General features: G+C 39.8%; 1 protein-coding gene across 8 annotated transcripts in view; it reads left to right on the forward strand.

Moving 5' to 3' along the window:
* LOC110838616 (guanine nucleotide-binding protein G(q) subunit alpha) overlaps positions 1–14,409 on the forward strand; it is a 75,022-nt gene that overhangs the window by 32,963 nt on the left and 27,650 nt on the right. For 6 of the 8 annotated variants that reach the window (XM_087352954.1, XM_087352956.1, XM_087352958.1 and 3 more), the window contains 3 exons: positions 3,658–3,842; positions 6,878–7,032; positions 14,167–14,295. In XM_087352954.1, the coding sequence (XP_087209080.1) occupies positions 3,658–3,842; positions 6,878–7,032; positions 14,167–14,295 (469 nt within the window). The remainder of the gene's footprint in view (positions 1–3,657; positions 3,843–6,877; positions 7,033–14,166; positions 14,296–14,409) is intronic. The other 2 variants (XM_087352955.1, XM_087352957.1) reach the window with 1 other exon arrangement.

A 14,409-nucleotide genomic window follows, 5' to 3' on the forward strand; every position in this document is an offset into this window, starting at 1 on the left:
AGGGCTCTGGATCTTGAATGTACTCTGTAGGCCATAATACGAACTATTTGTTATTTTAAATTTGAAAATGACGCAAGTTGTTGACTTTTTTTTTATTTACAGATCAGCAGATGAGAAATAGTGGTTAAATGTGTGTTTCCACTAACAATTAAAATAAAGTATTAAAGATTTTCTCTGTAGCCGCGCGGTCTGAGGCATCATGTTTCGGACCGGTGACACGGAATGCTCTCTGGTTCGAGTCTCGGGGGGGGAGAAGAAATTTTCTCATGAGCTTTCGACCAGTCCAGCATCGTGAGGAAATTGGGGAGCTACAATCCGGTCAGGAAAAGCTAGCAATGGCTGGGGGTTCGTCGTGATGAAGACACGTCACCCTGTATCTGGTTGGATGATCGTTCACCTCTGCTTAGGCATTTGAACGTGAGGCCAGTAAACTCTGCCCCCACTCAGTAACTGCCCCGAAAATTGTGTTTACGCATTGGCTACAGTGCCTGTCGGTAAAGAAGAATGCTATTTTACCACCAGGCTGTGCGAGAAGCAACGCTTGAAGGACGAGCGATATACAGTCAGCCATCTTAGTCGGTTCTTTGTACAGGACTGCTTTTTCTGATTCTGTATACCAAGTACCTTCAGGAAATTATTGAAATCCAGCCATCTTACTTCATCAGTCATAAACCTAACAGCTGCACTACCACAAAACGAGGCTGTGTTCACCGAGCCATGGCAGTATAACCCCCTATGGACGAGGTATATTACCAGAAATTAGGTTAAATTATGGAAGAGTTCTGAAGTCTTTGATTTTATGATACATTCACAGCTTCTAATGGCCAGTGCAGTTACGCCATCTACACGCCGGGTGGTTATGTATATATGTTTAAATGGTCTAAATTGTTTTTTCCGGTCGAACTAATGAATTTGAAAACTTTCTGCGTTGCTGTCTGTTACACAACACCTAATAGTAGGCTCAGTTTAGTGCGTGAGTTGGCATGCCTGAGTAGGCGGTAATAGATTTGTTGTTTGTAGTTGTAAATGGGCCTGTGTAAACATATTGTTATTAAAAACTTTCACCAGACTACACGGCGCTACAACCCAGAAGACAGCCATCTTCAGACTCACCGTTGTGAAAACCTCAGATGCTACGAGGTGCGATCGGAAAGTTTCCAGACTGCGCGTATAAAAACCCGTACACTTATCTCAGGTATTAAATTCATCCATCACCCTCGAAGTAGTTCCCCTGGGAGTGAACACAACGATCCCAGCGCCGCTGCCAAGCCTGGAAGCATCCCTGGAAATCTTTCTTTGTCAGCCTGTCAAGCACCATCTGCGATTCTGCCTGAATCTCTTCTATCGTCTCAAATCTCCTTCCCTTTAGCTGAATTTTCATCTTTGGGAAGAGGAAGAAGTCACACGGAGCTTAGAAAGGAAGTTGGGGTCGGTTCTTGCAAGATCTTTGAGCTCCTGACAAACGAGAAGTCAAGTCGATTCTGCTTCTGGTCCTCAGACAGGAGCCTTGGCGTCGCATGTGGAGTTCTTCCTTTAGAATCAGCTGACAGGTCCCAACAATGTCGCACAAGTCGTTGATGGTACGACGTCGATCTTCGTAACATTTTCGGGCGTTGTGCTCGAAGATGGTCGTCCAGAACGCTCGTCATCATCGACAGAGGTTCGGCCATTTTTAAAACGTGAATGCCACACAAAAGTTTGCGGACTCCCCAAATGCTTGCTTTAGCATTTCATAAGTTTCCGTAGCCGTTTTGGCGAGTCTTTGGCAAAATTTGATGCACACGCCATTCCGAAATCGCAGGAGGGTCGGTGTAATGCACTACCAAAACGCCCGTAACTAAGAAACAAATGCTAATTCGATGATGCCGGCTGGCACACTGATTCACTATGAATGTAGGCCGCACCCCCTAGCGGCAGAAGTTCGTACTACATCCGGTTCGCCCTCTATTGACACAGTCTTGAAACTTTCCGATCGCACCTCGTACATAGGAAATATTAACTCATATTCGATATTACAGCTCATGTAGATTGTTTTCGAATGTGGAGAATTTTAAAGTGGAGCTTTGTTGATAACCTTCAATTTACTATCACAGCACACGCAAAAGCATGTCCTCTACGCAAGGTATGATAAGGTATTCAACATTTCTGGGAGCTTTACCTCATTTGGTAGTATAGCTCACTTTGCTTCATAAACGTTTCCATTTCCACCTTTTGTGATTGATGTCAGAGTGGTTTAAGTCAGAGTGGTTTAAGTTTAAAATACGCGTCACATATGTGGTTGCTGTGAGCTTGCTTTGTGTGTAAATGCTGTAATTTTGCCTCAACCAAAGGTTTTAACGTAATACAAACTGGCATCTGCTTGCCGAAATCACAAGTGCGTGCAAATTGAATTTGGGATAACTCTCATATTCATGTTAATTTTTTTTTAATTTTTCTGGTAGTGGAAATATTCAGCGCTCTCTTTCCTTATTACCATGTAACTGGTTCACCAGCACACGTAAATCCAAATTGTAGACGGCTGTAACTCTCTCTTTCACTCAGCCGTGCTTGGTCACAGAAGTGATTCTCCTTCATATCAGCAAGTGTATCATAAGTAAGGATTGGGTTATGTAGTAAATACAGTCTCAGGAATTTAATGATCTATGATAGAATTGTTCAATTGGTAGGTGTCAGATTCCACCGAGGTATTATTTATGGGGAGCTTCAGATGAAGGCCAGTGAGGGAAATTCTGGGTCGGTTGTAGTCAGGTTGAGTCTCTCTCGGATTTACTAACAGTGAGCACAGCCTTCCTGCTCGAAATCTGGTCGCTGAGTGAAACTTGCATACCCAAGCTTGATCATTTTGTAGATGCGGCTCGGTGTTTGCCACAATTTGAAATTCAAATTGTCCTTTCTGATTGGCCTATCTTGGATCATTTCCTGTGACGCGAATGTCCAGCCGGACAAGTTCGTTTCTTTTCCGTTCTGACGATTCCTTCTTGAACATACATAACAGAATTTCTGCACATGGAACAGAATCCGGCAAAGCTGTACGAGATGTAGATTCCTGTCTTCTGGGTTATTGCGCTGTGTAGTCTGGTTGATGTTAGCCAACGTTTCAGAGGTCATACCGCCTTCGTCAAATCTGTTGTTGGAATGTCCTCTTGTACAGGAATTTGGCTTCGAGTAATTAGACAGTCGGAAGTAGGTCCACCATAACAGCCACAGAGCTCATGAGACCACATTTAAACAAGGTCATGTCTGAAATGATGTACTTTAGTGAAGGATTTTTGGTTCCCGCGTGGATGTACAATGTAATGAAATGAGAGCTGTAGCATGGTTCCTTCATTTATTTATATTTTATTTAGTGTTCTGTCTGACGACAGGTCCATATGAACAGGATCCTTCCATCCTTTTCTCGGACTGGGACCTGTTCATATACGTTCTTGGCAGATGATCCAGAAGTGGTTTGCCATTGCCTTCTTCTGCGTGTGAATGGAGTAATTGTTGGGATGCCACGGAGGAAAACTCCGTGTTGCCTAGACCACGGCCTTGCCCAACACAAGTTATAAATTCGGGCAGTGATTTAAATTGTATTTCTCCTGATGCATTTCTTTTCCTCAGCTTAAGAAATGGAGGTGGTTCTGAAGTAACACTTTTGTTCTTGTCTTCAAATAGGTACAGGAGAGTCGGGCAAGTCAACGTTCATCAAACAGATGAGGATCATCCATGGGTCAGGGTACTCAGATGAAGACAAGCGTGGTTTCATCAAACTCGTTTATCAGAATATCTTCATGGCAATGCAAAGTATGATCAGAGCAATGGATTTACTTAAGATACAGTATGCAGAATCTTCAAACATAGTAAGTAATGAGAAAGTTTCTCTTTGTTCAAATCCCCTTTTTCATAGGAAAAGGCAGACCCGTGTTTTAGTGTGGCTTTGCGGTTTTGGACCACGATTCAGTGATCCCTGAGTAAAAGGTATAACGAGGAATTAACTATACATATATATGTAGATGATGCAGAGGTCTGCACGGACCCTGGCCTGGGTCTGAAGCGCGTGACACTGTCAGGCTATCGAAAAAAATCCTACTGACTTGATTTTCTTAGGGATTTTCCTCAAGAAAATCGACACATACACTAGTTTGAAATAACATTTTATAAACTTGGCCGCTGATATCTTTATACTGATCCTTGGACCCCAAAATAACCTCAGTGTTCAATCAAGGATTACTGCAATTTGTGCACTGAAAGAAAAATGTATTAGTGATATGATAGTCAGGGCAGGTTGTAAATAGACCAGCCTCCATTCGTCCTGGAGCGAAATGACGGCAGACTTTTTTCGGTGTATGGATAAATTATTTGAAGCCATACTTTGAGCTTGGGCAGGGCAGGATTAAATTTTGGCTCATGTGGACCTCTAATATGAAGTTAATTTTGGTAGATAGAAATGATATTTTCCTTTTGTTAAGCAGTTAAATAATAATAACAGCAATATTAATAAATGGAGGACCACAGTGCGATGCACCCAAAAATGAAAATAAAAGCTGTAAATGCAAATTAATCATTCATTGCAGATCATTTTTTTCTATATCTCGATCAATTTATGGAGCAAGGCAAATGAATTTACAGTGGGTGTCTACAGAAAACATACCTACACAGGTACAGTGATACCAGAATCTTCCGCTCGTCTGAATAATCGCAAGTGACACTTAACGATTTATTGGGTAGGGCATACAAGATGCCTGTTACTCCGGATGAGAGGTATAAAGGGAAGGAACTGATAAATGTGATGGTAATAAATACTGGGTACAACATTGATGATATTAAGAGTTTTTATAAGAAAGTGAAATCCATTATTAGTGCAGATTTCTCTGCAGTTAAGACCAAAACACTGAAATCGTTACTATATTCTCATGCTCTGTGTTAAATAATCTGACCTCTTGAAATAAATTACAAATGGATTATTGTGGCTTGTGCGTTGTTTCTGTCAAAGCCTAATTTTTTATCTTGTAAAACGAAAGAATATTCTTTCAGCAAGTCTTACAAAGCCACTGGATTAAAAAGTACATTTCAGTTCTTTGACGAAATTAGCTTGCTGCGTTTCAATGATTGAATAACGACGTTGAAGTAACGGTTTTTCAAGTTATGATTCAATTAATTCTTGAATTCCCACCTGTTTGTTTAAAATTGACTGTTTGAAAGTGCTGTTTCCAATTGCGTTATCAGTGAATACATCTAATGTATTTTCTGAATTGGTAAGTCCTAGACGATCACTGCAGTCACAGAAAAAGAAGTTTGTCCGAGGTGGATCGCAAGTCATAGTTGAGAAACGGTATTTGTGCGTAGAAAGGTGATGCATAATGCTTCTTACTAGTTCAGATGTTTTACGAGCTTCCAACATTAATTTCACATTTTTGGTGAATTCTACGTACACACACTGTGTGTACCTTTTGCATCTGCCGTGGTATGGTATATGGGACGAAAGGATGCAAACTTTGAAAAACTTACTTTGACTCCTGGATGTCGGTTTTTGAAATGAGAGTGTAACTCTTTGGAACTGGACAGCAATAATAATTTATGTTAATATGTTTTGACACCACTGAATTTAATTGATACACAATCGTTACTTGCTTCGTAACTCTTATAGAATTCTTTTTACATTGAGTTTGATAGGAACTTCATTTAAAGTTTTGTCTGGTTTGATGTCAAGTGAAGACCTAATGCCCAGGTCCATAACAAGCTGAATTTTTTCCCTAATCATGTAGTTATGTGCACTTGGGTAAACTTCTTGAACTTTTGAGTACACCCAAACTCTTAGGGGGAATAGTTAAAATTGTCGACTTAAAAATTTTTTGAAGTCACTGAATCCTGAAAATTTTCCTTTAATTATTTTAATGTCTCAACACCAGGTGATGGAAAAATTGCACTAGAATTGACATTTTTAAGATTGTTAAGAATTCTTATTTTCGCATCTTTTTCAATTCTTTTCATAGCCTTAGTATCCTGTCCTAATCACTTGGTATTGTTAGAGTGATTAAATTGAGGAGGATCAGGTGGGCGGGTCATTTGGCATGTAAGGGGTAGGGGGGGCGTTTACAAGTTATTGGTTGGGATACATGAAGGGAGGAGATCACTGTGAAGAGCTAGGCGAAGGTTGGAGGATAACATTAAGGTGAACCTTAGGAAGATACAAATCGATGGAACGAACTGGGAGCAGCTGACTCGGGCTTTTGTCGACACGTTGGCGAATCTTCGAGTTCCGTAAAGAAAGTGGGCTATTCTTTGACAAGCCGAGTATTCAGTCGACTTTTTAAAAAGTATCCACCATTTCATGAGTGAGTGATGCACATTATTTAAAAGAATTGAGTGCTGCATTTTTAGAAATACAGGGTAAAAGGTTGAATTTGAAGACCTTGAAAACTTAATTTTGCTGAATAAATTGTTGTAACAGGTCATTGGAAAGGTTATCTTGATAACTTTGAAATGAGCATAAAATGAGCTCTGTGTCTCATTTAGGGCAGACGTTGTTCCACTTTAGATATTGTTTTTTTTCTAACTATAACATGCAACTATACAATTTTTTTTATAAAAATTTGCAGAACACCTTATGGCAGAACGTCCTTTGTTGAAGATTGGTCCACTGATATATAATGTATTTTCTGTGATAGAAGTAGAGTAATAATAACAACACTAAACATCAGCACGCTGTATAGTTACAGGGTTGCAAACACATACAAAATATATCTTTGTTTATATGTGTTTGCCGTTCTCAGTTTTTTGCTGCCCTGATTTTAACATAGTTATATTCTAATGTAAGTATGATAAAGTGTGATTGTTTTAATAAGCATTTATATATCTGAAAATAAAGGACACTAGGATGATATGTCCCTTTCAGGATAAGGCAGAACTTATCCGCACTGTGGACTATGAAACGGTAACGACGTTCGACAGTCCGTACGTAGAAGCGATCAAGGATCTCTGGTCAGATGCGGGTATCCAAGAGTGCTATGACAGAAGACGTGAATACCAGCTCACCGACTCTGCCAAATAGTGAGTTATTGCATCAAGAAGTATTTTAGCCAGTACTGCCATTTCTACTCAACACCAAAAACAGTCTGAAAAGATGTACAAAATAAGTATTTAAAATCCATAAAACTTGATGGAACAGAGGGAATTACATGGGACATATGGCACTCGTGACGTTTGCTTAGATTTTAACGCTCCAGCACCGTCCAAAATCCTTGGCATGTTAAGCCTGCTTGTCAGGTACCTAAAATCAGAACTTTCTGTTCCAATTTTTATAATTACTGTGGAAAGTTAAGTATTCTACCATTTCTTTCAGACGTGAGTATTTTCATCCCGTTATCAGGCATTCTACCTCGTGTTTGGTCTTTCTGTCTCGTAGTCTTTTGCAGCTGAATTGACTGAAGACAGTTCGATCCATCTCATATCTGTAAGTGCACAATCAATTAAGTGGTTCCAAGGTTGACTTCTTTTAGTCTGATATTGCTATAAAGTAAGTTGTGATAATGGAGTTTCACCTTGTATATGCTCTATAAATATCAAAGAAAAAATAAACTGTGCCCTGACATGATGCAAAAATGTTGATGTGAATTTCTGATCGCTGAAATGACATCTTTCTACACCCATAATTATTAACTCGGTGCCCTGAGCAGAGTCCTTCTTGAGAATCCAGTAACTCAGCTAGTCAAGAAATTTCTCACCGCATATAGACACTGAATGTTCATGCCATGTTCACAGCAGCCTGGCACCGGCCCCTGTTTCTAGGGCCCTTGTAAAATTTTATAGCACGCTTGATTTTTCTGGTGAGGAGTTTTTGGCTTCTCGTTCAACCCCAAGATCAGGACCACCCCTTGTCAGTTATCTATGGCTGATTATTTAATATATTTGCAGCTGCCCTCTGTATCTGGAGGGTTCTCTATCTCTAAGCTGATGGATGACAGGCCATGCTATTCGGTGAAATTTATTATACTTTCTTCACAGATTTATCATAATTAGGCACAGGTTGAATTGGTTAGAAGAAGAAGAAGAAGAAGAAGAAGAAGAAGGGTCAAACTCCACTATTTGGGCCAGCATACATTTTTGACATGAAGATGGACTGTTTGAGAGGGCATGTCTATTGAACATAAGAAAGTGACTCGCTGACATTGATGGATAAGATTACCGTCTTCTGGGTTGTTGCGTTATGTAGTCTGGTCGATGTTAACCAACGTTTCAGAGGTCATACTGCCTCTGTCATCAGGGCGATGAGTATGAAGATTTCTGTCTTCTGGGTTGTTGCGCTGTGTAGTCTGGTAGATATTTAACAACGTTTCAGAGGTCATACTGCCTCTGTCATCAGGGCGATGAGTATGAAGATGTCTGTCTTCTGGGTTGTTGCGCTGTGTAGTCTGGTAGATATTTAACAACGTTTCAGAGGTCATACTGCCTCCATCATCAGGGCGATGAGTATGAAGATTTCTGTCTTCTCGGTTGTTGCGCTGTGTAGTCTGGTCGATGTTAACCAACGTTTCAGAGGTCATACTGCCTCCGTCATCAGAGTATGAAGATTTCTGTCTTCTGGGTTGTTGTGCTGTGTAGTCTGGTCGATGTTAACCAACGTTTCAGAGGTCATACTGCCTCCGTCATCAGAGTATGAAGATTTCTGTCTTCTGGGTTGTTGTGCTGTGTAGTCTGGTCGATGTTAACCAACGTTTCAGAGGTCATACTGCCTCCGTCATCAGAGTATGAAGATTTCTGTCTTCTGGGTTGTTGTGCTGTGTAGTCTGGTCGATGTTAACCAACGTTTCAGAGGTCATACTGCCTCCGTCATCAGAGTATGAAGATTTCTGTCTTCTGGGTTGTTGTGCTGTGTAGTCTGGTCGATGTTAACCAACGTTTCAGAGGTCATACTGCCTCCGTCATCAGAGTATGAAGATTTCTGTCTTCTGGGTTGTTGTGCTGTGTAGTCTGGTCGATGTTAACCAACGTTTCAGAGGTCATACTGCCTCCGTCATCAGAGTATGAAGATTTCTGTCTTCTGGGTTGTTGTGCTGTGTAGTCTGGTCGATGTTAACCAACGTTTCAGAGGTCATACTGCCTCCGTCATCAGGGCAACAACCCAGAAGACAGTAATCTTCATACTCACCGCTGTGAGAACCTCAAGTCTTACATATTGATGGATAACTTTTGTTATGTCTCGGATGGCTGTCTTCTGGACTGTATTGCCATGTAGTCTGGTAGAAGTTTACCAAAGTTTCAGAGGCCCTTACTGTCGCCATCATCAGGATCATTAGACATATTCATACAGTTAATCAGAAAAAGAGCCAAAATCCATACCTAATAGCACTCGTGTAACTTAAGAGCAATGTGAAGACATTTGGTAGCATGAGTGAGTATATTAAGATACAAAGTGCAGTTTGGTTTTGTCTCCTGGAAAATTTGAAGTCATGGATATGGGCCCTTCTTCCACTAACCCATTTAATTATGTATTCTTCTACAGAAACATGTTTTATGGTTGTAGATACACTTCATAAGTGAGTTCTTGTACAGAATAGTAAAACGATTTCGTTTAGCACATCGTGTCATTACTGACACTAACTTTGTCGTGCATTTATAAATGCATCTGTTTAGAAATTCTTCGGAAACCGTCGAGTATGTGGTACAGTTCAGAAGTCTTGTCTGGGCGTAAAAAATGGCTTTTTACTGCTCATCTTGCAGTAATATTTTCTCTTTGCACTCAACACAGGCATGAGAATACCTTTCATTTCTTGCAATGAAGTGGGGTTCGTGATTTAGCCTTTGTTCACTGGATGGTTTGCCTTGCTTAGCCTTCTGAATTCTTCTGCCAGTGGACATTCTTTCATGCGTTAGGGCTTCCACAAGACTCTGTATTCTTATGACCTCAGATCCTACTACTTATTAGTTGCAGGTCTGTTACTGTATTGTTCCTGAACCAAGACATACAGTATATCAAATCTAAAACTTCTCGACGATGGTGAAGAGTCAATTGAATAAAAATTTTCTTGGATATTATCCATCGTCTAGTAAATATGAAACGTAAAACGACGTTTCGGAGATGAGACTCTATCTCCGTCTTCAGGTTCCTACTCAGTTGGGCCCACTAGATAGAGCTAATCCCTATCTCCGGACCTTTCTTGGATATTATCCATCGTCTAGTAAATATAAAACGTAAAACGACGTTTCGGAGATGGGACTCTATCTCCGTCTTCAGGTTCCTACACAGTTGGGCCCACTAGATAGAGCTAATCCCTATCTCCGGACAAAGTAAAAAAGTGAAAGTCCCGGAATAAAAAGGCATTACCACACCATCCATCCATGGGACGTGCGTTTTTGTTTTTTTGGTTTTATCGTGTTTATGAATTTTGATTTCTACATACTATTCTTTTACGTCCCACGGATGGATGGTGTGGTAATGCCTTTTTATTCCGGGACTTTCACTTCTGAAGTGCTTTGAGAAAAATAGTGCTTGGTCCAAAGTTTCTGGAGGTAGCATGCGTTCTCTTTCCGTTCTTGTTGGAGGAATTAACAGTACTAGCACGCGCAGCATGAAAATGTCGTACGGCACTTGCACGTCAGGGAAGTATGCTGTTCGAAAGGCACTCACATTTAGCGTGTCGAGAGTTAATTTAAATTACTTGTGCGTATTCCACATACTGTGTTATACCTCTTAAAATTAATAATTCTGAAGAACTCTATATAAGGTTTGAATGTTAAGTCCTTATAAGTTATTCTGTTAATAAGAGTTGAGTAAAGGGATACGTCTGTTGAGTTTCATGATTTATAATTTTACGTAACTAACTGAAGCTAAACACTAACTCCATGGAGCAGAATCCTTCTTCAGAATATAATAGTCATTCAGCTATAATAAGAAATCCTGCCTTAATGTGAAAGCAGAAGCTTCATTAATGTATTCACAATGCCTACCTCATGATTTTACATTATTTTATATTTTAGTCATATTCTATCTTCAATTTAAACACTCAGGTAGTTAATTTTTTTAGGTATGTAAGTGTATAGATATACAGAACTTACTGTTGAGTCTACAAGGTCTGAAAATTAAATAACAGGGTGGATTCAGTAAACAAGATTGCATTCTTATGAGTCATATGTGAGTGTAGTTGCAGTGCCTTAAAAAATGCTAGAAATTATTTTTCCAGAACATCTTCAAGTTGTTCAAAAAGAAGGCTCTTTTGACAAGAATGTGGAAAAAAATCTTGTGTCTTACTGCCTTGATGCAAAGTCCTTTTTTCATGGCCAAAGCTTTTGTATTTTTTTTTTTACAAATGCATAGTCTAAATGTTCCAGAATTTGGAAGTAGAGTACAGTGGAACCTCGATATAATGTGGGCTTCGGGGGACAGCTTCAGTACCCGCCAATATAAGCTACCTGCGTTATTTGTGAAATTGACATTTATCTAATTTTGTAATCCATAATAATTGTGTATATTAATCCAGTGACTAAAATACGAGAAAATTTAAGGTAATTTTCAAATTTATGTTTCACCGATGCTACTGGCACAGACCACTCCGAATTACTTGACGTTTATGCCTCCTTACAAAAATAGTCACTTAATGTAGTTTGTTGGAATTAATGACTTTTTTTTTAGAACATATTGCTTAATATTAACCAGAAGCAGCAATTGAAGATATTCACTATCAGTCTGTCATTGTAACCATGTCATCACTTCATTAATATTTTCTAGCACTTTGCTCAAATTTGGTATCAATACTTACAAGGCTAGCGGTTAGAACGCTGGCCTTGTAATCCTGGGGTCACGGGTTCGATTCCCGGCGGTGCCCGAATTTATAACTTGTGTTGGGCAAGGCCGTGGTCTAGGCAACACGGAGTTTTCCTCCGGGGGCTTCCCCGGTTTCTCCGTGGCATCCCATTCACACACAGAAGAAGGCAATGGCAAACCACTTGTGGATCATCTGCCAAGAACGTATATGAACAGGTCCCAGTCCGAGAAAAGGATGGAATGATCCTGTTCATATGGACCTGTCGTCAGACAGAACACTAAAATAAAATACTTCACAGGAATCACCATTGTTTTCTGAGTCACTGGCTCCAAGTTCGTCAGTTCCCATTTTTCACAGGCACCGCGATATTATCTTCACTGAGATTCTGTGCAACCGGGAGTTTCCTCATCTATGTCAATCAGTTTTTTCACAAAGTCTATTCTTCTTTCTTTGCAGAACTATGTCATTTTCTATGGAATCTACAAAGGAACGCAATTTGTTTTCTTCTGTCATCCATCCGCGTGTTGTTCCTTCTGGAATTCCCCGCTCGCTTTTGATTCACCATTCTTAACTCTTCTGATAATTTTTAATTTTTCTACGATTGTATATTTTTTTTCTTTTGGTCATCATCACCGTGGCTTGTTTCGTTTCTTGGTTTATTGAATGACGGTTTTCACCGTAGCACTACTCACTTTTTAATAAATGGTTAGTACACCTACAGTGCAGTACAGGTAGTTTTTGGAACTTCCCTCTCCAGCAGCTCTGCGGATTTCCAACCGTCAGTATCCGAGCAAGTAAAAGAAGCGGCATCGGAGCAATGCAACTCTTCCTGTCTCAACCAAAAGTGGTGCTCACTAAATTTTGCTGTTTGAACAAAATAACCCGAAGGTTACAGAAACCAGAAACATACCTATTTATAGCGGACTATGGACTTTATACCCTCTGTACCCACACACTACAGCAAGGAATGTTGCAGTACAGTCTTGTAATGTTACCAAAACATTTCGTAGAAATTTGTGTATGTAATTGTATTGGGAGACATGCACACAGCCATGAGGTAACCGAGTCCACAGTATAACGAGGCGTGGTATGTCGAGGCTTCACTGTATTTGACTTTTGAGAAACTGTTAATTTTACTTTGATACATGAAAATGTTTGTGCTGTTTTTTTTTTTTTTGGGGGGGGTGGATACTTGACTTTCCACAAGGAATTGGAGTTTTGGTTCTCCAATTGGTATTGAAAGATTTATCATCAAGCATTAGGATTCTTTGCTGAAAGGTCTGAGCAAATTTCTTTTTTCTCACTTTTCTGCTTCTCATTGGCTTTATGTCCAAATTTTTAGTTAAAATCAATCCAAAAGTTTCTTTGTTTGTCTACTGGCTAGTAAATTAATGATCATTTCACATCATTTCTGTGTGTGGGATCAGTAAGGCTGCTGGTTTCCTCATTCTCCGCTGTAAAATCTTGCAAATGTCAGTGGCACTATTTTGCAGTTTGACTAAACATTTGTTGTCAAATTTTTCACCCATGTTTTTGACAACAAAATGTCAATAAAACATAGCATCTACAAAACAATTAATCCAAATGATTGATTGACACAAAACTGCCAAATCATGTAGTGATGTGATTCACCAGTGCTGTCAATTGCCGCACAAAACATTACCCCTGTTATTTAATAATCATACCTCATGGTTAGCTCAACCGTGCCACGGTGGTCTAGCGGTTAGAACGCTGGCCTTGTAATCCTGGGGTCTCGGGTTCGATTCCCGGCGGTGCCCGAATTTATAACTTGTGTTGGGCAAGGCCGTGGTCTAGGCAACACGGAGTTTTCCTCCGTGGCATCCCAACAATTACTCCATTCACACACAGAAGAAGGCAATGGCAAACCACTTCTGGATCATCTGCCAAGAACGTATATGAACAGGTCCCAGTCCGAGAAAAGGATGGAAGGATCCTGTTCATATGGACCTGTCCTCAGACAGAACACTGAATAAATAAATAAAATAGTTAGCTCAGCTTCATTCAGTTCAGTTTAGGTATTAAACAACAGAACTACCTTGCAATTCTTGTAGGAAGTGTGAGAGTGACTTATGTTATGAAAAACAAGTTAACATTTTTGTATGCTGATTGTAGTTTTCCACTTAATGTGATTATTTTGATTTAGATTAATGGAATTGCTACAAGATACAACTATTTTTACTGAACTGATTGGATGTCTAGGATTCTTTCTTTCATGTATATGATTATAGTTTATGGGATGACGTAGTAAAGGATTTGATACTTATTGTTACAGCTTTTCTGGTGTTGATGTGAGCGGAGTATGTTTGGTAACTGCTTAAAATGTATAAGGTTATTTTGCAGACTTCAAGAAGTGGATGTGAATGTATTGTGTATTTGTTTTGAGCCTCTATTTACATTGCAGCTACCTGATGGAAATCGACCGTGTGGCTGCTCCTAACTACCTCCCAACTGAGCAAGATATTTTGCGTGTCAGAGTCCCCACTACTGGTATAATAGAATACCCCTTTGATTTGGAAGAGATACGTTTTAGGTACGGTAGGTTTGTACGGAGATTTCAAAGCACGCGAGGTACCAGCACATGATGGTGATTCTTGTCATGCTCGCTAGCTCGGGTTTGTGTGCCTGTCTGGATTTTTTTGTCTTG

This window comes from Zootermopsis nevadensis, unplaced genomic scaffold (genome assembly GCF_977971745.1).
Source record: "Zootermopsis nevadensis isolate Lab colony 2312 unplaced genomic scaffold, Znev_1.0 Znev_ptg000021l, whole genome shotgun sequence".
Lineage (NCBI taxonomy): Eukaryota > Metazoa > Arthropoda > Insecta > Blattodea > Termopsidae > Zootermopsis > Zootermopsis nevadensis.